The sequence below is a fragment of the Chenopodium quinoa genome, unplaced genomic scaffold (genome assembly GCF_001683475.1).
Source record: "Chenopodium quinoa cultivar QQ74 unplaced genomic scaffold, ASM168347v1, whole genome shotgun sequence".
Lineage (NCBI taxonomy): Eukaryota > Viridiplantae > Streptophyta > Magnoliopsida > Caryophyllales > Amaranthaceae > Chenopodium > Chenopodium quinoa.
Genome location: NW_018745684.1, coordinates 5,603,863 through 5,629,030, shown reverse-complemented (window position 1 = coordinate 5,629,030; position 25,168 = coordinate 5,603,863). Strand labels below are relative to the sequence as shown.

The window sequence follows — 25,168 nt, the reverse complement described above, 5'->3', positions numbered from 1 at the left end:
GACGTATAAATCTCAAGAGACGATCAGGGAATAGTCAATAAAGTAAAATTCTAAACATTTCAATAAAAAAGAACGGAGGATATATTAGTTATATATTACATGAAGGGGATATGGACAATTGTAGCCCACAAAGGTCCTCCTTTGATTAATCTGCTAAGTATTTGCTGTCCTGGCGTACCTGATTTGATTTTTGGTTAATTTCTTTTGCAGGAGGAAATTCGTTTCATGATGAATCCTGAATTGATTGTTGCTATGCTTTTTATGCCTTCCATGTCAGAGAATGAGGCAATAGAAATGGTTGGTGCTGAAAGGTTCTCAAATTATAGAGGGTGAGTGCTGGTGGAATCTGATGTTCAATCTTTTGAGCACTGGCATGCATGTAAGATGGTTCACAAATTGTATGAGCTTGCTGTTCATTGGTTCTGAGTAACCTTTCTTCCTTGAAATGATTGACATTGTCTTTTTTACATTGTCTATGTACTTGAAAGACCTTATCAAGGTTGACCATTACTCTTTTATTAAAGTTATACATGCATTTATTGACATTTTCTTTGTTTTGGGTGTTGACATTGTATAATTAAATGGTCATTATACTCATGCTTATTCCCATCTTGCATTTTTGCTATTCAATGTAGGTATAATGCTTCATTTCAATATGCTGGTGATTACATAGATAGAAGGGGAGTTGATGCTTTGCAGAGACGTGTGTCAAGAGTTATTGCAATAGATGCACTGCGTAAGGCAGGAACAAAGCAGTATAAGAGTGAATTTCTCTTGAGGTTTCTTTCCTATTTGAATTTTATCTAGTAGTTGTACAAGTAACTATAATATACAAAATGTATTTTGCTGTGTCTTCTTTCATATTTTGAGTTAGACACATGGTGTTAACTTATAAGATTGTGGTGGCTGATAGTGGCAGTTGGGTTTCGTCTAAGAAAGGGTTGAATGGTGGCACTGGATGATTTTCAAGTGTTACTGCTTTCCTAAACTTTTTGTTTCTCCTTCCCCACCCTTGATTACTTTTCATTCACAATAGTGTGGTTTGGTGGGGGATTTAAGGACTTGATTTGACGCTACATCAGGTGGATGTTACACCCAAAGGATTTTGAAGGTAGGTGATTGTCTTTTTACTCCACTTAGGATTGTTGAAACATAAATTTTCAGTTAGTTGGTCTGATTTCAATGGTCGTTTGATATATATTAGGTGTGGTGCACAGAATGCTATGAGCCCATGACCAACTGTTTTCTCCCCCCTTTTTTCTTGGGGAATTGGGGAAAATACTACTACATGTTTTAATATTTGTTTGCTGAGGTTGGTGACATAACTTCTAATTTTGGCAGGGAGGTTAACAAGAAATTCTGTGGCTTCCTGGATCATTCTGAGTATCTGCAGCACCAGCAACATGTGCCTGGATGCAATGTTGGTATTGTTACTGGAAACTGGGGCTGTGGTATTTTTGGTGGAGATCCTCAAATTAAGTCAATGATACAGTGGGTTTCTGCATCTCAGGTGAGCCTTACACCACAATACAACATTGGCTTTATAGTCAATTGAATCTGCATTTGACCCAGTGCCTTCTTTCGTTTCATTCTTATTTCCTTGGTGATATGACCTAGTCATTTTCTGAATAGACGAACAGAAAATGGAGGCTTTTGTCCCAACATAGAATTATTAATGCTACTAGCAAGTTTATGTAATATTACGTAAATCTTGATGGGTTGGCACATGTGCTGAATGAGATGTAGATACACCTTTATCAGTGGATTTTGCTACGCAGAAGAGCTAAAGTATGATTCAGTCCTAGAAGCCTGGATAGTGGATACTATGATGTGAATGACCCTGTTTAATGAGATAGTTGTTTAGTGAAAGTGCCTCACTGCCCCCACCTCTCTTGTCATCTAGAAAAATGGGATGTAATGTGGTTGAATTAATCCTGTAAGGGCGTTTCTGCTTTCTCTTTTTGATGAATTCTAATGTTTTATTGCCAATTTTCGACTTTACAGGCTTCCAGACCTTTTGTCTCGTAGTACATTTGGATTGGATAAATTGCGAAATTTGGATAAGGTATGCCTGACTCAGCCTGAGTACCATTAACTTTACGTAATAGATGTTCTTTCTAACTATTATAGAGGTTGATATCATGTTCCTTCTTGGATTTATGCAAAAAAAAATTTAAATTTATTTTCAATCTCGGTGTTCTTTATCATGTAATCTTGTTACTTCTCAAACCCTGTACCAATGCGTTTGCTTATCAATATTTTGTATGCAAATATTCAAATATTACTACAGTTTTTAATGGTTATGATGTGTCTTATAATATTTCAGTGTGATGCAGGTGGTTGAATGGATTGTGTCTCAAAAATGGACTGTTGGAGACCTATGGAACAAGCTGGTCGAGTATGGTGTTCAGCGGGAAAGTAAAAAAGAGATTGGATTCTTTTCTTATCTGCTTCCTTCTCTAAAGGAAGAGTCTGCCATCTCTTCTAAACACCGTCGTGGCAGTGATGCTGAAGGGGCTTCTCGTGGCCGCGTCCGTGGCAGATTCAGGAAATGAACAGTGGCGGTGGACTGGTGGTCTGATGGAAATTGGCAAAATTTTAAATCAACCTCGTCAATATACAGTATATGAATACGTATTTCCATAATTAGGTGCTACTTTTTTTTTTCGTAAATAATTCATATCAACTGAATAGATAGGCCTAGGAATAAATTTAGCTGTTGACTGCAAAAAATTTGTTTGCAGTTGATGTTTCTATTCAAAGTGAAAATTTGAATAGAATCGATTTGTCTTAGAGTTGACTTTGATTTGAGAAGGTAAATAAATTTGGAATAAAATTACAAATTGAGCTGATATTCCGAGACCGAAAATTGAAACTTGAAAGGAGTTGAAGGCTTTGCTAGATATGCTGAGAAAATACAAGTTTTTCAACCTACCAAAGAGGCACGCTGGCTTTTCCCTGTAAAAAAAGATGGGCTATTTATGTCATTTCATCAGTTTCGTATGAGATGGTAAATTAACTCTGATAATGCCTAGTTTTTTCTTTTTAACTAACTTGATAGTTGATACTAGTAATTTTGTTTAATTTCAACTTATTTTTACCAAAAGAGAACATGGTCAAATAAAAGTCAAATGGAGAATATAAACAGTTGAACAGAGAGATTGGGTTTGATTTAGTCTTTGATTTCTAGAACAGGTTAATGCTTTGTGCTTTTTATTGACTCGGCAACTTTTCTTTGTTGGAGAATATTGATTTATTCTCATTTCTATTGATTGATGCTTATATATCCACCACCTTGGCACCTTGAAATGGTTACTAAAATCAATGGCAAAACCATCAATGGAAAATCGTATCGATTTCAATTCAATTCTAGCATTTCTCCCACCATTAACAACCCAACTATCAGGCCATTTAGCATGGCCAAATCAGCAATTCATTGATGCACTCAAATTGGTCTCTCAAGGGCCGAGTCTAAGTCAAGTTAACTCGGGTGCACAACTTTTTATTATAATTTCACAACTCAGGGATTCTCTTCCTTTCTCCTCTGATCAAGATCGTTTAGCAACATTTACTAGTAATGGGTTCAAGCGATTTTTTGATAAGTTGTTACCTAAGGACATAACCATGAAATGGTTTGGTGAAGTTGTACCTGTAATGGCTGATTTGGTATTAAGATTACCATCACTTCTTGAAATGCATTATCAAAATTGTGACGATATTATACCTGGAGTATCTACTGGTCTTCGGTTATTGGAGCCACAACAACCAGGCATTGTTTTTCTCAATCAGGTGTGTTACATTACTAATAATAACATAAACTTATACTTGTTTCTTGATGCAATTGTATGATTTTTGGGTACTTATTGTGTTTAACTTAAAAGGATTGCAATTACGTTGTACATCCTTTGTTCCTATTTGTTCTTTTCATTTCCTTTCGACACATTTGCCTATTATGCTTTCTTTCCTCTGTTCCTAGCTGTGAAAGCTGTTGATTTCATTAGTCACTGTGCTTGATTGGTAATGAATTATGGGTTTGTAAATCTGTGTTCATGATATGGAAAAAGAAATGTGGCTTACTTGTGTATGTGTCTATATGTTTGTGGGCGACAATGTAAATTTTGATATAATATTCCATATTTTAAGAGTAGTTTGATTTGGTTAGACTACAGTAAAAGGATTATTAGGATGTCAGCAAGTGAAAACTTTGAGCAAGTTCACATAAAACTTTGAGCAAGTCCACATAATATATGATTGACTCACCTCTGGACTGATCTGTGAGGTGGTTACGGTCTCTCACCCACCAACCTAGCTCGCCTTTGAGCTCATCTCACAGGCCGAGGCCATGTCTTATGTCTAGAGAGGATCCTTCCATTGTAAAGGTTGATTGTTAATGATACAATTTTAAGATGGATGGGCTAAATTTATGTTATAGATATGTAAATTGAAGAAGTGCGCTTCTTTCAGAAATATATGTTGCATAGTGTAGTAAAATAATTAAGGACTTGCAAGGATATCCATACACAAGAATGAGAAACTGTTGTACACTTGTAATTGAGAATTGAGACCTTTCTTGATTATGATGAATGAGTAGTTAGTAATATTGTAATCACTTGGCTAAATTTTTGGCAAGTTGGTATTACATTTTGTACATATGGCGTGTTTGCAATTCTGTTGTTTGATCATCAGTTATACGTACTATTCACGTAGTCAAAGGTGTGCATTAGAGACCACGTTGAGGAAATGAGGGTGTACGAAGTCTTGTTTTAAAAAATGGGTTTTCTAATGGCAAAGTGTTATGTTTTCATGTAGGAGCTTATTGCTGCTCTGCTGTCATGTTCGTTCTTCTGCTTATTTCCGACGGTGATTGTTGATAGATACGCCAATCTTATGCAGGCATTCAACATGGATCGAATGTTTGCGTATGCTAGTCACTTATGCCTTAGTCACTCTCTTTTGTTTAGACTACTTAGTTTCTAATGTACTTACACTGGATGGATCTTTATTTTGGTGTTCTCAGGAGTGTTCATGATAGGTACCCTGAACAAGAAAACAGAATCATGTGCATCATACATTACTTTGAGAGAGTATGTACATCAACACCTTCAAACTTTGTTTCATTTGAACGGAAAGTTCTTTCGCTTGAGCAAAATCCATCTGTTGTTTCTCTTCCACCTCCTGAACTCTGGGCCAACTCTGCGGTTCCCCTCTGCAAGTTTAAGGTAACTATTATCTGTAACATAGGTGCTTCGTCGATTTGAACCATGGGATATTTGGCTGATGTTCTGATTTTCTTTGTAAGGTTTTTTCTACGGGTATGATAGAGGACCATCCTCCAGGGTCTCTTGAAGTTGACTTTGCAGACGAGTATATAGGAGGACTTTCTCTGACTGATGGATGTCTTCAGGTTGTTACTGAACTTGCTGCTAAATATTTTAAGGCACATCTTGCATGACAGAATTGACATTGCATTTGTATTTCGCTTATTATAGAAGTCTTGTCTCCTTTACATGCTCTGAAGCCTTGATTATGTTATGTTTTGTTATACTGTAAAGTGTGAAGTGTATGCTGTTAATGCATGTTATGACAAAGCTAAGGACTTTCTTTTTTTAATTGATGTCCTGGAGAATCTAACTTAAAACTGGTGGTGTGCGCAGGAGGAAATCCGGTTCATGATCAATCCGGAACTGATTGCTGCCATGCTCTTCTTGCCGGCCATGTCAGCAAATGAGGCAATAGAAATTGTTGGTGCTGAAAGGTTCTCAAATTATAAAGGGTGAGAGCTACTGGAACTTAATTCATTAAACTTTAAGCACTTGTATTATAACGGTCCTTATTAGCTTCCAAGAATTATATATCAGAGTCGAACTTGATATATACATAGATTATATGCTAGCTATTGATGACGAGGTTTTTTTCATTTTTGGACTAGCCAGAATTCCCCTTATTACATGATGCAACAGGTATGCAGGTTACAATAATCTTGACTTTTGTGTAGGTATGATGCTAGTTTTCAATACGACGGGGATCATGTGGACAACAAGGGAATAGATTCAATGGGAAGACGTATGTCAAGAGTTATTGCAATAGATGCATTACGCTTGGGCAGGGGAGGAGCTGTACAGTATAAGCATAAAAATCTCTTGAGGTTTGACATCGATCTTGTCCATTAGTAACTACTACTAATAATTCATAACAGAGTTTGCTATGTATTCTGCTAACATATTGTAACTTTGATTTTGCAGGGAGGTTAACAAGGCATTTTGTGGCTTCCTGGATCATTCCAAACATCAGCAGCAACAGGTGCCTGATATTGATGAGGGGATTGTGACCGGTAACTGGGGTTGTGGTGTTTTCGGAGGAGATCCTGAAGTTAAGTCGATCATACAATGGGTTGCTGCATCTCAGGTGAGTGTACACATTACTAAGACATAAAAAAAATTTGTTAGCTTTTGTGACATCTGAATCTGTTTCAGTTGTCTATAGTTTTCTTCAATTACAGATACGGTTAGAGGGTTGCTCGAATATTATTTACATAACGAGCCTCATAGAGAAGACTATGTAGTAAAATAGTTTATCATGAACTCTAATGTTTTACTTCTAATATGTATTACCATCAATCTTCATTCACAGGCTTCAAGATCATTTGTGTCATACTATACATTTGAATTGGAAAAACTGCGAAATTTGGATCAGGTATTTTTTCATTGGGAACTACTTTTTACAAATCTAGTTACTCCCATATCATACCATAATGTTTGTTTATGAACTCAACCAAATAACCAAAATAGACTGAAAACTGATATATTGTTAGACCGAAACCTGAAGCAGCACAATTTAACATTTCTGTTGGCCTTGATCAATGTATCCTGTAATCTGTTATATATTATGCAGGTGGTTAGATGGATTGTGTCCCGGAATTGGAACGTTGGAGAAGCATGGAACAAGTTATCTGATTATAGTAGCAAGCGGGCAAATGGAGAAACAAAGCTTGGCTTCTTTTCTTATCTAATTCCTTCTCTGCAACAAGACTCTGGTAGCAGTTCTAATTATAGTCACTGAGCTATTTAAGGACCGAGTGCTTTATTTCAAGGGCAACCTATTTTTATTTACAATAAGTCTTATGTAAGGCGAGCTTACGTTAATTTATTTTAAGACGCTTGATTTAAGGGTAACTGTAACAATTTTTTATAGTAACTTTAATCCCTTTAGCGGTAACTATCGAGCTTGATTGAATTTTAATGTGTAATCTCCAATGGATACATGCTATAAAGGTTAGTATGATTAGTCTAATACATTATAAGTGTTTTTCAAGGTAAAATTTATGTTCAAAAAATGGTAACTCTTATAGTATATAAGGATAGTTTTAATCCGTTTTACAATAATTTAATGAGAGTTCGCCTTAATTAAGAATTTGTGTTTTTCATATGTAAAAAAAAAAAAAACTATATGTCGAAGATGAGTTGTTTTATTTTATGTCACGAATCTTAACTGAAATGTGTAACGTGTAACATTGAAGATGATCGAGTTGTTTTATTTTAGTATGTATAGTTAATCAATCTGACTTGTTATTCGAAAATTTTTATATGCACCTTGGCATCTATCTCAAAATCATCAAATCATTAGAGATAGGAAAATTTGAAAAATACCACCAACAATTATACCCATATTTTACAAAACCACCAAATTTTTTTATTTTTTTTTATTTACCACCAACAATTGTTCAAAACCTTAAAAATTACCACCTACTTTCCCAACCCCTCTATAGTGATGTCATAGGGGGCCCCACTCTTCAATTTCCCTCATTTTCCCCTTCTCTTCTCTCGATTCTCACCTTTGTTCTTCCATCTTCTTCCCTTTCTCTACTTAATTTGCGAAAAAATTGCAATTAATGCGGCAATTAGGGTTTGAATTCACCATTCTTACTCATGCCAAACAACAATGCAACACCAATTCCATGATTATGTTAGTAAAAAGGTAATAATAGAGGTGAGAATCGAAAAAAGAGAAAGGGAAAAGTAGGGAGATTGAAGAGTGGGGCCCACCATGACGACATTGGGCAAACAAGTGGTAATTTTTAAAGTTTTGAAGAATAGTTGGTGGTAAATTAAAAAAAAAATATTGTTAGTGGTTTTGTAAAAAATGGGTATAATTGTTGGTGGTATTTTTCAAATTTTTCTTAGAGATATTGAAGATATCAATATATTATATTACCTTTGTTTCTTATTATGTGCAACAAAGGGGGACTCCGTATTCATGATATATTATTACGTAATTATGTTTTTATTATTCTTTGTAATCGTTGATATGTATTTTAATGATTTTGTGTACATTCTAGTGATTAAGTTACCATTATTACTCTATTGTAACAATATAAATATTTGTATAATCTCATCAATATATTCAAGCTTGTCCGACGGACATACATTCTCTATCAGTCTATCTCATAACCCTATAGTATTGAATCGTGTGAGATTAAAGGCAAAAACTTTGGAATGGCTCATATTCAAGTGCACCGTGCATTGTAACTGTGGAGCTCGTCATGCATGAGCGGCAAGCTAAAGTTCTAGCCTTTAAAATAGGAGTAATAAATATTTTAAATGCTGTCCTTTCTACCATGGCAAAGGCCAAACTTGCTTATATTTTTAAATTATATCAAATTGTATAGAATAGCTAAAATTCTTTTAATTTTACTACTCGTATCAACTTTCAAAAAAAATCAGTCAGCAAAAAATTCAAAATCATCTAATTTGACTACCGAAAGTACTATTGCTTAACGACCAAAATCAAACATAATTTATGGTTTTTTTTTTTTTTTTTTTTTGACAGGAATTTATGGTATAATTTTATCTAATCACAACATGGTTTATAATAATAACCATTTTATACTTTATACTTTATTGTGGGACTTTTTATAAAAATATTCGTAATAATTTCAACAAAAACAATTATAGCTTGCTGTGCCTACAAACATTGTTTTTGTAGTAGGTGAGCTTTTGAAATTTTGTCCTAATTTTTTTTCTTCTAAAAATTAGTTATGAAGTATATATAATAAATTAATTTTCCAAATAATTAATAATTTTGTTCAAATAAATAGCTTAATTTAATCAAGGAGTATATACATATATATACACTTTTGACCTTTAGTTTTTGGGTCATAACAAAAAACCATTAGCCATGAGCTATCCAACTCATATTCATCTTACAATAATTTTCTTGTTTTGGGTGGTACTACAATATGTGGCACGAGGTGTAATAGCATCACCGGCGCCACCGGCGCCACAAGTCCTGGCTCCGCATTGTCCCGATAAGTGTGGAAACGTTAGCGTTCCGTATCCCTTCGGGTTGGAAGATGGTTGTTACTACGAAGACCCTCATAACAATTTCAAAATATCGTGTGATCGTACCATGACACCACCAACGGCATATTTCGGTACAAGTTTTGCAGTATTTAACACGTCGGTACTTACGGGAGAAATATGCATTAGACGTGACATATCGTACGATTGTTACAATAAAAATCAATCCAACAGTAATTACACGGCCTTAGTCAACATACGAGGGTTCACGATCTCTAGTACAAATAATTTGTTAATTGCCATGGGGTGCGACACTTATGTTTGGTTCACCGGGGTACGGCATGGTAAGCCGTACCAAACCGGTTGCATGACTAAGTGTGGCACCCTAGACGAAGTCTCCGATAATGCTTGTAACGGGGTTGGCTGTTGTATAGCCTCGCTCCCGGATGAAGTGACCAACATATCGACTACAATTGGTAGTTATTCGAACCATAGTGGCGTGCCGTTCAGCCCGTGTAGCGTTGCATACCCGGCTGCGGTGAACGAGTACAGGTACAATAAAATGGATTTAACTAGGGACTTGAAATTCTTCAGAGAAAATAGAGTTCAGATTCCTGTGGTTTTTAATTGGGCAATTGGATCACAAAATTGTTCAGTTGCACAAGAAGATGGGAGTTTTTTGTGTAAAAGTAATACATTATGTGTTGATCCACCTAACCAACAAGGGTATCATTGCAAATGTAAGGATGGATTTATAGGGAATCCTTATCTTCCTCAAGGTTGTGCAGGTATGATTTCTTTACATCTTAATTATTAAATATTCTTGAGTTCTTGGTTTCATTTCAAACTTTAAGTATTACTCCTTTAATTTATACTCGACCCGACCCAAGCATATATAATCCGAACTTAACTTAAAATCCGAATTGACCTGACCCAAATGAACTATTTGTTAGGTCTAATAAATCTATTAAGAATTACTCCGTATGAATAAGATTATTTTTTCTCACCCACTAGGCTAAAAATAAAAAAACTTCACTTTGCATTCGTTTTCGTCTATAAATAATTGCATGGATAAATTTCAATCTCAATCTAAAACGGTCATGAATATGATTCATTGAATATCAAATGTAGGTTTCTTTTGCTTTTGTCAAAAAAAAAAAAAAAAAAAAAAGAATATCAAATGTAGGCAAGCAATGTAGCTGCGTAGAGGCCACATGGCCACTTTATGGTACACAATTTTTAATTGTATCACCCAATTGGCCACTTGGTTTACAAAATTAGCAATCATACGTAGTAATGGTAGTATGGCTTAGCTTAGCACAATAGCACCCACATGCCAACTACTTTAGTTAATAGTATCTTCTCTACCTATATAGCTCCATTATTATTTAATTAGTCTAATTAACTTCAAATAGAAGTCCGTTGCATTGTAAATCTGTATACCAAAAAAATTAAAAAATAAATAAATAAATAAATAAATAAAGTCAAAATACATTACGAAATTATTAGAGTGAGAATAGATTATAAGAAGAAAAAATACACGGATTAAGTTGAAACTTAAACATAAAATGGATACGAACGTACGGTACAACAAATAATGGGTAAAGTGTATTAAAAAATTATAAAAAAATATTTCCTTATTTTGTATTACTATCTATTTATTTTTTGTTTTGTCTATAAAATCATAATATTTATTTATTATAATAATTTTTTTGAAGATTATAATTTTAATTGATCATTTTTGTATTAAAATTCTCTATACACTTCTATATTTTAATTCTCAATAATTCAAAAAATCAAGAGCATAGCATAAGAATTATCTAGTTCTCTAATTAGAGGAGAGATTATACCATGCTAAATATTGAATTGAGAAGTCAAAATATGCCGTTCAATATAAATTTAGCATTTGCCGCTAATAAGATGCTACTTGATAGTCTTTTTTTTTTTTTGAAGGGACTTGATAGTCTAATTTATTTCTACTTGTAATATTTGATTTAAAAATTGTTTAAATTAAAACCAATTTCTACATATGAGGTCACATTTTGTTTTCAATGGGCTCACCCTTCCAAATTTATTTATTGTCTTGGTTAAAATATGTTTTCTATATTCAACTAATCTCTCTATTATATTGTACGAAGTAATAAAAATTTATTGTGAATCATGTAAGGTAGATATGCTTAAATGTGTTTTTATTTATCAATCAATATATATAATACAAAAACAGATATCATGAATGATACGTGTCAATTCCTATTGTAATATTTTCCCTTCAAAATCATCCTCCATCTTTTCTTGCCAAAATCTGCATTTTAGAGAATATTTATATAGCACAATTTGTTATTGGTCTTCTTATTTCTTCTATACATACATATAATCAACTAAAATTTTATTCTAAATATGTTATAATTCGTATCTTTTCTTTCCAAAATCTTTTAAAAGAATGTTTGTATAATATGATTTCCTAGTTGGTCATTTTTTTATTTTTTATTATTATTATTTTTTTATTTTTTTGGTAATCAGGCTTTTTTATTTAATGAGATGCTATTTGTATTGTGTTGGGAAAAATAAACTGATTTTACAATTTTCTTTTCCTCAAAAAGATCACAAGATCGCTTTGACAATCGAGCTAAGCTGAACGTACTCTCTTTCCTCTAATTAATCTAATCTCATCCTATCCCCCATCGCTTATTTTGTTTGTTTTTCTTATCCACTTTGCTCCTATGTACCATTGAATTAAAGATTGGATCGGAGTACCAAACATTATTATTGTAAGTTACGTATTGATTTTAAATCATTTCAATAATATATAACTTTAATTTACGCAAATTTTTTTGGTTAAATCCGTGCATCGTGCGGGCACTAACCTAGTTTTTTTAGTTACTAACACCAAAATGCAAGCTTCTTTACTCCATTTATTTGTATCCTTTACAATTCTTTCTTGTGTTAAAATTGGTAATAGTATATTATTTTTAACTTACAAATCTACCTTTTTCTACCCATACAACCACCATACATGCTAAGTTACTACTAGTGATTTTTCCTCAAAAAAAAAAAAAAACAAACAAAAAAAAGTTACTACTAGTGATTAATTGGCCCAATTCATGATTCTATCCAAAACAAACTACGAAGTATTTTCGAAAGATATTGTACGGTACTATTTTGACCACTTTAAAAAAAGAAAAAATAGTGAATGCTTAATAAAAGTAATTATTGGCAATTTAATTAGCTTCATGAATATTAAATTTCTTATATTTTCAGATATTGATGAATGCAAGCAATCTAATGATTGCGAGAAGCCAGAGTATTGTGTCAACCAAATTGGAAGTTATGATTGCAAATGTCCAAAGGGCTTCCACGGGAATGGGACTAAAGCCCAACCTTGCAGTTCTGATAAAAAGTCTTGGATCATACCCGTTGTGGCCACAGCAGGTAATAAAAAACTAACTACTCATTTTAAGTGTTGTTGTTTCGTGATATGTAATAAAAGTATTTGTATTCTAAATAAAAGTAACGGAGTATATTCAATGTTTTTATTTTTTCTAGTTTGTTGATTTTATAATTTTGCCACGTTCATAGGTGTTGCGGGTGCTATGATGATTCTACTCGTAGTTGGATTTATTCTGTATTGGAAACACGGGAAAATTAAAAACCAACAAATCCGAGAAAAAAATTTCCGTCAAAATGGAGGTTTACTTTTACATCAGAAACTCTCGGGTCGAAAGATTGACGGGTTAAAGGTTTTCACGGCACAAGATCTTGAAATAGCAACGAACAATTATAGTGAAAAATATGTAATTGGAAGAGGAGGTTTCGGCATTGTTTACAAAGGCATTTTAACCAATAATCAACATATCGCGATCAAAAGATCACTCAAGGTGGATCCACGCCAAGTTGAGCAATTCATCAATGAAGTTATTGTTTTATCACAAATCAACAACAGAAACGTGGTCAAGTTACTAGGTTGTTGTCTTGAGACCGAGGTGCCACTATTGGTGTACGAGTTCATTACCAATGGTACGTTATATGACCACTTAGTCGATGCAGTGAAGGCATCGATTTTAACGTGGAACACACGTCTGAAGATAGCTTTGGAGGTTGCTAACGTGTTGTCGTATTTGCACACCACAATCTCAACACCGATTATTCACAGAGATATCAAGTCGATGAACATACTCTTAGATGATAATTACACGGCTAAGGTAGCCGACTTTGGAGCTTCAAGGTTGGTTCCGGAGGACAAAGGTCAAATAGCTACAATGGTACAAGGAACATGGGGGTACTTGGATCCAGAGTATATGCAAACGAGGAAACTAACTGAAAAGAGCGATGTTTATAGCTTTGGCGTTGTCTTAGCAGAGCTAATAACTCGAAAAAGGGCAATATGTTATGATAGGGCCGATGATGAGACAAGTCTTGCTATGCATCTACTCATTCAAATGAAAGAAGATCAATTGTTGAGTATTCTTGACAAAACCATAGTAAGTGAGGGTACAATCGAGCAAATACAACAAATGGCTAATCTAGCTACGTGGTGCTTAATGGTCAAAGCCGAAGACAGGCCGAGCATGAAGGAAGTTGCCATAGAGCTCGAGACGATAAAAAGACTACGTTCGCAGCCGTCGTGGAGTAGTAAGGACGGATCATTTCAAGAAGACAGTGTTAGTGAAACATTGCTCGAAGGATATCCAAGATCGGGTACCACTACTAGTGGTTGTAGCAGTAGTATGGAGGTAGACTTGTATAATCCACGTTTAGATTCAATTTTAGCTGATGGAAGGTAATTAATTATGGTGTATTAATATGTAACTAGTGAGTATCTCGGGCAATGTCCACGATTAACTTTTTGTAATCTATGTCTAGTGAGAAAAATCTTAATGCCATGACATTATAAGTAATTGTTTAATAATTTCAACAAACACCTGGAAATGAAAAAATAGCTTATATTAATATGCTTTTTACAATAAATTACATGATAGAAGATGTTTATATTTCATCCTCTTTTCCCCTCAAATTTACAAAGTTTAGATACTTTAGAGGCTTGAAGAGGAGCACCAATTTCTATATTCAGCGCAATCGAAGGTAAATTTATGCTTTCTCTAGCAATTCAAACTCTCAAATTTCTAAATTTCAGGTTATTTTTTCGAATTATCTCTTTAACCATGTTAGATTATCAAGTAATGGAAAACCTAATTTGATTTTGATTTCAATTTCACTCTCCTTTCATTAATTTTCCCAATATCAACTTTAATTTTTTTCCGCTTTGATAATGCATTTTACTTGGGGTTTTCGATTTGCTTTATATTTTAATTTTTAATTTTGTTGTTCTTCATTTGATTTCACAATTGAAGGATAATTTTGGCGCTCTAAGCTTGAAGTTAAGGTTTCTACTCTTGAATTTGTTCCTCATCAATCAAATACGTACTCAAGTATGATAAGTCATCGATAATTCAATTTATTTGGCTTAAAGATAAAATGACACGTACCAATCGAATGAAAAATCTAATACTCCGTAATTATTAATGACACGATACGAAAAATGACACATAAATAAATGACCTGATATCAACCTAATAATAAGGTAAAAACTCAATAATTACTCTAGTTTAAAAAAATGACCTTATTTGAATATTGAATTTGGTCAACCTGACCAAAATTCGGGTAAACACTAAAAGGGTCTGGTCGAAATTGACCTAATACTGAATCAACCTTGTCTTAATCAAGCCAAACTTAACCGAACCAAAATCATCTGAGCTGGAATCAAACCCGACCCAAAGTCATTTAACTTGAAATTAAATCGATTAAACCTGTTTTGAACTCAATTCAAATTTATTCAAACCAAATATGAACAAATCTGATGTTAACCCGACCCAACCTTGACAGATTTTGACCCGAAATTGACTCAATTTGAAGTGACCCAACTTGACCTAGGACGGGTTAAAAGGGTATTTTTGACCCAAACATAACACAACAACAACAACAACAAAAAAAAAAAAAAAAAAAAAAAAAGAGTTTTACAAAGAAAATTGACTGTTCCGTTAATTCGGTTAAATACGTCTTTCTCAACCTCAGAAACATTATCCATTCAATCAAAGTACCAACACTACACAGGATTAGCTTACAGAAGCTTTCACTATGACAACTATGGCTGCTTCTGCTTCTGCTCTGCTTTCTCCTCTCGGTATACTTCTCTCTCTCCTCCTTCCCCTCGCCTTTATTGCTTCTTAATCAAATTCTTTACATTTATGTCAAAAATTCCCCTTCTTTTTCTCATATTTTTTATCAATTTAATTCATTGCTTCTGTTCGGAAATAATAGTCACATTGTCTATCCTAATATCTGACTTCACCACTAAATTCGAATTTGGGACTTGGGGATTTCTTTAGGATCTATTAAGTGGATGTCTATAAATCTATAATTGATCTTGTATTAAACTGCATTTTTGCTAGCTGAGACAATTTATTAGCTTGATAAATTCATGTATGTATTTTTCAATTCACTAATTTGGGTGGTTTTGTAGCTTTTAGTGGCTCAACCAATTATTATACAAACAAGGCAAAACAATGTGTTGTGATTCGATGTTCGAAAATGAGACATGCTCCACTTGAAATGTCATCTATGGAAGGCTCTAGATTGAATTTATATTATCGTCGGAATGTTGTTGGATTGCTTCTTGGACTTTCTTGTCTCAGAATAGACTCCAATGAGGCGATCGCGAATGCTGCAGGCTTGCCTCCAGAGGATAAGCCAAAACTATGTGATGAAGCCTGTGAGAAGGAGCTTGAAAATGTAGGTGAGATTGCTTACACCTTTTACTAAGACTACTCTTTATAACTAGAATTAACTTACATTGTAATTTTGTTTGTTCTCTCTTCATTGCAAAGCTTCATAGCCTGATTACACATTCGAAATACTGTAGCATCAATATTATGTACTTCATGTCATCTTGCATTTATATTTCTATGCAATTGATAAGAAAGCAAAGTGCTTTCAGTTTATAATAATCCAAGTGGGCTACCCCTCCTATTGCCAGTTGGTTTTAGGATGGAACCTCAATGTGGGCTCTGGTTTGTGGGCTTTTGCGCTTCTCTCCCTTGTTCTCCCCCATCTATTATAACAAACATGAAATTAAAAGGGTGAGGACTTGCCAATATAGTTTTGGATAATGCTTGTATCCATTGCTACATCACGATATCCTTGTTAAAACCGTGCTCTGATGCTGATATTAACAACATTAAACTTTCTTTATGGGTGATTCATGAGACAGCTAATATATAGGGCCAATCTTTTCTGTTAATTCACAGTTTTTCCTTTTGAGTTTTTAAGACTTTTAACCATGATGTGCCAAACCTTTGAGGTTGAAGGATCAAACCCCCTTTTGCCCCGAAAGCCCTCCAAACTATTTTGTATCTAAACAAACAACTGGTAGTTGCATTAGAATTTTGATAGATATCGAGGTTTATGGGAATAGTAAGTTTTAATTTGCATATGGATCTTCCTTTATGTTCTATACAACGTACTAATTTTCAAAGTTTCCTCTTCTTTGAAGGTACCCATGGTAACAACAGAATCTGGATTGCAGTACAAAGACATTAAGATCGGTGATGGTCCGAGTCCACCAATTGGTTTTCAGGTATATATGTAAGATATATTCAGAGAGTGAGAAACTGTTTTTAAGTTTGAAATCAACTTAAGACTGTACTTAAACTTATTTATTTCATCAGAAATGCTTGTTATTACAGACAACTTTCATGTTGGTTTCATGTAGCTTCTTTGACTGCAGGTTGCTGCAAACTATGTTGCAATGGTTCCTTCTGGACAGATTTTTGACAGGTAATAACTACTTCGTATGATTTACTTATTACATTACTTATTTTTAAAATGATTAATTCCGTTTGAAATAATGTTGATTTTTCTTGCTGGACTGTTCATTCAACTTATCTTTAAACATTTTATAAAATAAAATCTTGTTTTTTTTGTTAAACACATCAACTGATAAGTTAAATTGAAGCTTCATCTGATATTCTTGGACACTGTCCAATTGAATTAGTTAAGCTGTAGCTGCTGCACTACTGCTATTAAGGGGTCAATTCGAATTATTTTGTACAAGTATTTACAAAATTTTAAGTATCAGTGATTTATTATTGAACCTATTGCTGCAGTTCTCTTGAGAAGAATCAGCTTTACATCTTTCGAGTTGGCTCGGGCCAGGTAAATACCTTGCTTTATACTTCTCGTGATTTAAATTGTATGTGATAGTGTGATACTAACAATCAAGAATCTTCAATGGATATATGTTCAGGTATAGAACTGAAGCTGATCAGTTTTTATGTGTGATTTATTTTTATTTGTTGACTAGGAGAGGAGAATCCTTTGATGTAATATATACTTTTGAGTAGTTGTTTTTGGATAAATCAATTAGAATAAACCACCTCCTCTAATTTTGATACATTCTCGAATTACAGCTAATATTGTTAATTGCTAGAACAGGTGATCAAGGGACTTGACGAAGGACTCCTTACCATGAAAGCTGGTGGTAAACGGAGACTCTACATTCCAGGACCAGTGAGCATTTTCGCCTTATCTTTTCCTCCCTCTTGCTTTCAAATTTTTCTTGGGTTTGATTTCATATCTACTCAAACAATATATGCTCTCACTTAAGACTGATTTTTATTTTAAAAAAAAAAACATACAACTCGAGTGAACACCTCTGAAGTAGGCCATCTGCAACCTTGTAATCTTATGCTTAGCTGTTGTTTGCTATTTAGCTTCAGAAAAGCTTACATTTTTCGTTCTGTTGAGCAGTTGGCATTTCCAAAAGGCCTGACCTCAGCTCCTGGAAGGCCTCGTGTTGCACCCAATAGTCCGGTTATCTTTGATGTAAGCTTGGAGTACATACCAGGTCTTGAGACAGAGGAATAGTAAACTGATGAACACGCCAACTCCTCCTTCGTTTTGTACTACTTATTCCTGTGTTTCGAGGTGGAAGCTAAACTATGCAGCTAGCTCTTCTCCAATTGCGACTCTTTGTACATCTCATACATGCCCTTAAATTATGTACAAAATCAGCTTATTCTTGAATTGGCTTTGCATATTTACAAAAGGATTAATACCGTTTTTTGCTACTATAGAGATAATACATCCATCTTCCAGCAGTTACTTCTTGATCTGACTGCATCTCCGTGCCAGAGTGTTTTTTTTTTTTTTTTTTTTTTTTTTTTAACTGAAAGGCGCTGCTTTAGTAGTGCTATACCAACATTATGTTGGTAAAAATTGGTTAATTGCAGGGAGATATAATGGCTATTGTCTTCCAAGCTTATGCCGCCTTTGGAATATCTTACGAAGAGACTAGCAAAGAAACAAAAGTCGTTTTAAGCTAGGAAAAATGGAAAGAAATAATCCTACCTTTGCGTGGTCTGACCATAACAATCCCACTTTTTGATTATTAGGAGGCAATCCCACCTTTGTATATCATCTTCTTTTAACAAACCTTTTTACCTACAACCTGTTAAACAGGTTAAAATGTTTTTTTTTTTTAAGCCAAGTGTCGCTCAATAATTGGTCAAAATAAAAAAAAAGTTAAAAAAGTAAAAACAAAAACAGGTAAAAAAATAAAAAATAAATAAAGAAAAAAACCCTCCACCCACTAGCCACCCCAACCACCGTGAAACCCTAACCCTTATCCTAGTCCCAGCGACAACCGGTCGGCCGCCACCCTAAACCCCCGAAAACGGCCGGCCAGAACCCCCTTACACCAAAAGCCACCCTCGAATTCAACCCTTGACCCAAATCCTACCCCCGAAACCACCACAACCACCACCCTTAAAACCATCACAACGGCTGGAAACCCACCTCTAACCGCCAAAAACTCCAGAAACCTCCATCCCAACACCGAAAACCCCCACCCAACCTCCCTAACCACCCCGAAAATCTCCCTTAAACCCGCCGAAAACTGCCGAAACCAGCGACACAACACCATTTCCCTGGCGAGTGGGTGCCGGCCAGCCGTTTTTGAAGGTCAAGGAGGGCGGTCGGCCGGTTTCGGTGGTGTCTGGGGTAGGGGCTAGGGCTTGACGGTGCTGGGTTGGTGGCTGGAGTTTTTTTTTTTTGTACAGTGAAATGAACGAATTAAAATTTAACATGTGGCATATAACCTACAAAAATCAATTACCAACAAGTCAAGGTTCATTAAAAGAAGATGATATTTAAAGGTGGAATTGCCTCGTAATAATCAAAAGGTGAAATTGTTATTATCAGACCATGCAAAGGTGGGATTATTTATTTCCATTTTTCCTTAAAGCTATGCTAGTTGTAGTCTTCATTGAATATCAAGAACCCGTATTTAATCTTTTAACATTTGCTTCTGATAATTACCCGAGTCAATGCATTGACGCAACATAGATTTGTTGATAATAAAAAAAAAATGTGACAAAATCTACAATGACGATAAAAATTTACAAGAACTCGTTTTAAAAAGAACTACTTCCTCCGTTTTTTTTAATGAATCAGTTTGACTTTTACACTATTCACATATGTCTCCGTTTTTTTAATGCATTACTTTGACTTTTACACTATTCACATGTCATGTTTGGCTTAATACTTTTTGTTATTATATAATTAGATATATCACAATGTCTACTTTCATAATATAATTTTATTACAATTTTTACTAATAAATAATTAACAATATTAATGATCAAAATTACATCTTGACAAATGTAGCCATCAAACTAATGCATATAAAAAAAAAAGAGGGAGTAATTCTTTAAATTAATTCCTTGTAATAACTAATTAATATTAACAAGTAACACCATTTAACAAATCATAGTTTACCATTTAATTTAAAAAGGTAAAAACAACACACCCTTAAACTAATCGACCGGTCTAACCCAATCCAAGATAAGCCGAAGTAACAATCCCAAGCGCGTAAACCCCAATCACAGAACCAACCAAACCACCACCAACTCTCCCAACCATACCAACCCCAGCAATCCCAACAACTCCAACACAAACCTTACTCGCTGCCGCCTTCGAAGCATTCGAAACAACAGCATCAGTAAACACAACAACAGCAAACTCTCTAAACTCGTCGGAATCTAGGGTTTCCTCCGGCGGAGAACTATGGCGAATTGAACGGTACGCGCTGTCGATTTGCGCGCGTGAAGGAGGGGAAGGACACCACGTGGCAATCAGAGGGGAGGATTGAGAATTGTGGAGACGGAGAGTGGCGTCGGAAAGTTGGTAAGCGAAGATTTTGGCCGGAAAAGTGTGGTGAGTTAGGGTTTGGAGATCGGAGAAGATGGTGTTGCAGGAAGAGGTGAATTCTGGGGAGGAGCGAAAATGGTGGCTTACTTTCTTCGATGGTGATATCCCCATTGATGACAATCGATTGTGTGGTGAATTGACTTTTACAGATTTTCTAATTTTTAAGCTGTTCATAACTTCATATTGATATGATGCAAGGTTAGGATATTTTGTTTCCTAAAAAAAAAAAAAAAAAAAAAAAAAAAAGTTAGGATATTTTGTAAGTTGTGTTTAGAAATACTTCTTTTTTTTTTTTTTTTAGATGACATCATTTGAGCTAATAAAGATATTAATCGTTCAAATTGTGCATTGTCAAGTTTGATAATAAAATGGTGTCAACTAAAAAAAAACGGAGGGAGTATTATAATTCTAATCTATTTTTATGTAATCGCCTTATTTGAACTTCAACCTAACATGAACATAATAGATTTAACCTTGAATATGTATTTAACAAACCAAATCAATTCCACTAGTAATTATTTCGAACCAACAGTTTGATAGTTGTATGAATACCACTTATCATATCATTTACCACTAATAAATAAAGTCGGTCTCGCAGCCAGGCCACGAGACAACGACACTTGGCATTCCAGTTTTTTGCCAAGTGTCTTGATATTATTGTGACACATATGATGTTAAGTAAGCGAATTTTGGTTAGATTTTTTAAGACAAAAATATTGGGTAGAGTTTTATTATCGATAAACTACTAATATCTCATATATACAAATTAATCATAACTTTTAATAAACATCTAATAACTCAGTTCTATTTTTATCATAAAATTCGTTTTACAAAGTTCTGTAAAATAAGATCCATTTATAATATACTAGATGGAAGCTCGTGCGATGCACGCTTTTTTTATACATAAATCTCAAGAAAAGATTATTTTCTTAATTTAACCCTATAAATTTTTTTATTATTTTGCTTGTTAGAAAACGGATAATTTGTTTTATTTTTATGCAACTTATAATGCGACCTTAATTTACTTAATATTAGTTATATGAAAATTATAAGTATGATAAATATTAGAATAAAATCATAATCCTATTCGTATTTTTTTAACCTATGATTCGTTTGTATAACGAAAACACGTTGTTCCACTATACATATATAGTTATAGAATCACTATTTTCTTTCACAAACAATAACTTAGACCACCATTATTCTTTTACTCCGTATCAACTTTATACAATAAAAATTAATAAAGTAAACCCAAAACTACAGGGTTAAAATAAAGACAGTGGGAGTAATAGTAAAAGATATGACTTTATAAATTTTTAAATAGTTAAATGATATATATATATATATATTATTAAGACTATTAAATAGATTCTCTTTTTCTTTTTATTTTGTTGATTGAATCAACAAAATAAAAAGAAAAAGAGGTCTTCTATATATTTAGATTCTATATATCGAAAGAGTGTACAAACAGAACTTCTTCTGATTATGATTATTTGGACGCACGCACCGACTGGTTACGAAGAAATCGGATTGCTAGCCTCTACTCGTGTCCTAGCTCGTCTCAAAGCTAAATTTGCTTCAATTACTTGTCTCTTTCCTTCCGCTTTCTTCAAGTTAGCTTCTGCTATTTCAAGAGTTTGCTGAGCTTCTTGTGAATCAATGTCACTACCCCTCTCAGCATCATTTACTAAAATCGTAATCTCATTATTGCCTATTCTAGCAAAACCTCCCATCAAAGCCATTGTTAACCATTGGTCGTTAAGACGTATTCTTAAAATTCCTATATCTACCGCTGTGGCAGTAGGGGCATGGTTTGGTAATACACCAATTTGGCCACTATTAGTAGATAAAATGATTTCTTTTATATATATATATATATATATATATATATATATATATATATATATATATATATATATATATATATATATATATATATATATATATATATATATACTACCAAGAGTGTTGCATTACTAAAATTAATCAAATTGAATAAAATTAAATCTTTATAATGAAATTTCATTATCATATGTCCTTAATAATAGAGTTATATGTATACACTACTACAATGGTTTTTACAATAATAATATAGATATTCTACCAGAAACTATAATACATAAAAAATCAAAATTATCAGAGACAACTCTTACAATTTTTAATTTTTTTCCCTATTATTGTAACATTATAGTTGACTTAGGGCCTGTTCTGATTTGCTGAACTGAACTGAATTGATTGAAGTTGAACTGAATATTTTATGAGAGAAGGAAATTAGGAAATGAACTGAAAATAAGTCGAAGATAATAGGCCCTTACTTTTCCAATCCACACATTTCTCTTTTGGATTTATAAGTGCTTGAAGAAATTTCTTTCAATTGGCGCATGGACATAATTCCTTCAAATACAGAATAATTAATATTAAGTTACAATTAAGTTGTTTAACAAAATTTAATACGATAAATAACATAATTAGATTAGGTAAAATAAAACAAAACATACATCTTATAAGATAATGAATAACTATCAATTTATTTTGTTTACCATCAGAAAGCCTTGATATACTTACATTATTTCCAAATTTTTTTGTTAATCAACGAATTAGACCTGAAAAAATTCACACCATGAAAAAGTGTAGATAAATAATATTCCATGTTTGTGTTTTTTTGTATAGTATATATATATTGTCTATTTACAATTGAAAAAAAAATCAAAATTATATTTTTGAGAGGATGTATACAAATCTTTAATATCATCATATCTTATATATTTGTGGAGTGGCAAATAAATCTCTCATAAAATTTTTTATCTAATCATGAAATGGGTTGCTAGATAAGATAAAAATTGAACATTATTGTTTTTTTTTTTTGGAATATTGATAAAGACTGAACGTTATTGTTATTTATTTATTTTTTTTGAAGAATATTGATTTTTTGTAACAAAATTGAAGAATATTAGTTAATTATTAATAATTTATATTTCTTTTAAAATGTTTTTTTTTAAAAAAAATTGATTAACGTTTTCTTAAAAACAAAATGAACATATATTTTCCTTTTTCAAATATTTAATTTTAAAGTGTTTGTATATAATAATTGTATAATTTATAGTTTTTTTAAAATTAAATCCTAATATCAAAAGATCATCTTTTAAAAAGATAATTTTTAGTTTTAAAATAATTTAAATCTTAATAAATCATTATTCATCGTTTTTACCTACGTGGAAAATTTTTTAAATTTCATTCGTCACTTATGCTTATGTGGCGAGTGAATTTTTTAATACTAAAATAAAATAAAAATCTAACTTTTAATTGGTCGAAATAATACCTTTGCTTATGTGGCGCGCCAAATGCTCTCAAAAAATGCCTACTTTATTTATATATATTAGATTATTTTTTTATTTTAAAAATAATACGGAGTAGAAAATTAGTAAAAATAAGTTTTAATCAGTAAAAATAATTTTAATTTGGTAAAAATACTTTCAGTTTAGTAAAGATAATTTAAGATTTTAAATACTCCCTCTGTGTTTTAATAAGTGTTACACATACCAAATACAGCCGTGTTTTAATAACTGTTACACTTTCTTTTTTGGCAAAAAGTTACTTTTAATATTATATCTCTCTCCTCTCATGGTTCCCACCCAAACCCACTACTACTTTTTTTTTTATTATTTCTTTCCTCTCACATTCATTACTTTTCAATAAATTATTATTAACTCCACTATCTTTCTTTTACAATTTTTTAATACTCCAACTACCCCACTCACTTCTTCTTTTGTTTAAATCAATTAAAATGCCTAAAACTATGTGCCGGTCAAAGTGTAACGCTTATTAAAACACGGCGGGAGTATGATTTCGATGTCTAAATACCCTGCATTATCAAAGCGGATTATATGACCGTATTTAACATTCAAGCAAAAAGGTTTATCCTAAAATTAAACAAACAACCTGAGCATCTCCCGGGGCACAAAACTAGTATCTTATATATAAAAAATTCCATACGTCAAAGAGAACTCGGCCTAAACCAAAAGGGATATGTACATAACAAACCAAACCAATCTGACCATTGGCAGATATAGGATTTTCGAGATGAAATACAAAAAAAAAAAATTCGGGTCTAGTTCACAATTGTTTTCAATCCAAAAATTATATTAAAAAAAATTATATTACAACCAAATTGATTTCAATTTAAACACAAGACACAAAATTCCATACTACAATCAAATAGTACTTAAAAATTCATCTTACAAGCCAAAGTTACTACAAATAACATCTAGCAAACAAATAGTACCCATCCATTATTTTACTAGTAGCCAAAAAAAAAAAAACAATGACCTTAGAGACCGGTTGTTTAATATAACCGGTCTTTTTGAACCACTATTGTAAAGAATAGAAAAAAATGACCATAAAGACCGGTCTCTTTTAATTACAAAAATAAAACAGCGAGAATAAAGTGGGAGTGATTGAATGAATACTGCATTATTACTACTAACATCTAAGAGACATGTTATTTAATATAATGGGTGACAAATTTTTTTTTAAAAAAAAGAATTCAACTTCAATTTTTTTTTTGGGCTTCTGATGCACGTGCACGGTGATGTAGCTCCGCCCCTGAATCT

At 33.0% G+C, this 25,168-nt stretch overlaps 5 protein-coding genes across 6 annotated transcripts; 4 read left to right on the top strand and 1 right to left on the bottom strand.

Annotated features, from left to right (window-relative positions):
• The first annotated feature begins 99 nt into the window (after positions 1-99).
• On the top strand, positions 100-2,555 carry LOC110717988 (poly(ADP-ribose) glycohydrolase 1-like). Its single transcript, XM_021896790.1, has 7 exons — positions 100-120; positions 211-329; positions 636-779; positions 1,342-1,510; positions 1,857-1,936; positions 2,005-2,065; positions 2,337-2,555. Exons 1-7 carry the CDS (start codon positions 100-102, stop codon positions 2,553-2,555), a joined length of 813 nt encoding a protein of 270 aa, XP_021752482.1.
• Positions 688-7,233, top strand: LOC110717650 (poly(ADP-ribose) glycohydrolase 1-like). 2 transcript variants are annotated; one of them, XM_021896403.1, is made up of 13 exons: positions 688-779; positions 914-1,111; positions 1,342-1,510; positions 2,005-2,065; positions 2,337-3,789; positions 4,810-4,919; positions 5,018-5,219; positions 5,300-5,404; positions 5,655-5,773; positions 5,996-6,145; positions 6,243-6,405; positions 6,631-6,693; positions 6,892-7,233. In XM_021896403.1, exons 5-13 carry the CDS (start codon positions 3,325-3,327, stop codon positions 7,057-7,059), a joined length of 1,545 nt encoding a protein of 514 aa, XP_021752095.1. In that variant the 5' UTR covers positions 688-779; positions 914-1,111; positions 1,342-1,510; positions 2,005-2,065; positions 2,337-3,324; the 3' UTR covers positions 7,060-7,233. The 2 variants fall into 2 exon arrangements, with proteins under 2 accessions (XP_021752095.1, XP_021752096.1); XM_021896404.1 differs by having other exon boundaries at positions 750-779; positions 1,037-1,111.
• A 1,931-nt stretch (positions 7,234-9,164) lies between these two features.
• On the top strand, positions 9,165-14,245 carry LOC110718109 (wall-associated receptor kinase 1-like). The gene is made up of 3 exons (XM_021896908.1): positions 9,165-10,084; positions 12,555-12,725; positions 12,873-14,245. Exons 1-3 carry the CDS (start codon positions 9,175-9,177, stop codon positions 14,075-14,077), a joined length of 2,286 nt encoding a protein of 761 aa, XP_021752600.1. The 5' UTR covers positions 9,165-9,174; the 3' UTR covers positions 14,078-14,245.
• A 757-nt stretch (positions 14,246-15,002) lies between these two features.
• LOC110717668 (peptidyl-prolyl cis-trans isomerase FKBP16-3, chloroplastic-like) lies at positions 15,003-18,832 on the top strand. Its single transcript, XM_021896427.1, has 7 exons — positions 15,003-15,474; positions 15,814-16,082; positions 16,843-16,926; positions 17,077-17,126; positions 17,456-17,504; positions 17,784-17,858; positions 18,099-18,832. Exons 1-7 carry the CDS (start codon positions 15,429-15,431, stop codon positions 18,213-18,215), a joined length of 690 nt encoding a protein of 229 aa, XP_021752119.1. The 5' UTR covers positions 15,003-15,428; the 3' UTR covers positions 18,216-18,832.
• Positions 18,833-20,106: 1,274 nt separating this feature from the next.
• Positions 20,107-20,802, bottom strand: LOC110717669. The gene has a single exon (XM_021896428.1). It carries the CDS (start codon positions 20,730-20,732, stop codon positions 20,178-20,180), a length of 555 nt encoding a protein of 184 aa, XP_021752120.1. The 5' UTR covers positions 20,733-20,802; the 3' UTR covers positions 20,107-20,177.
• Positions 20,803-25,168: the final 4,366 nt, after the last annotated feature.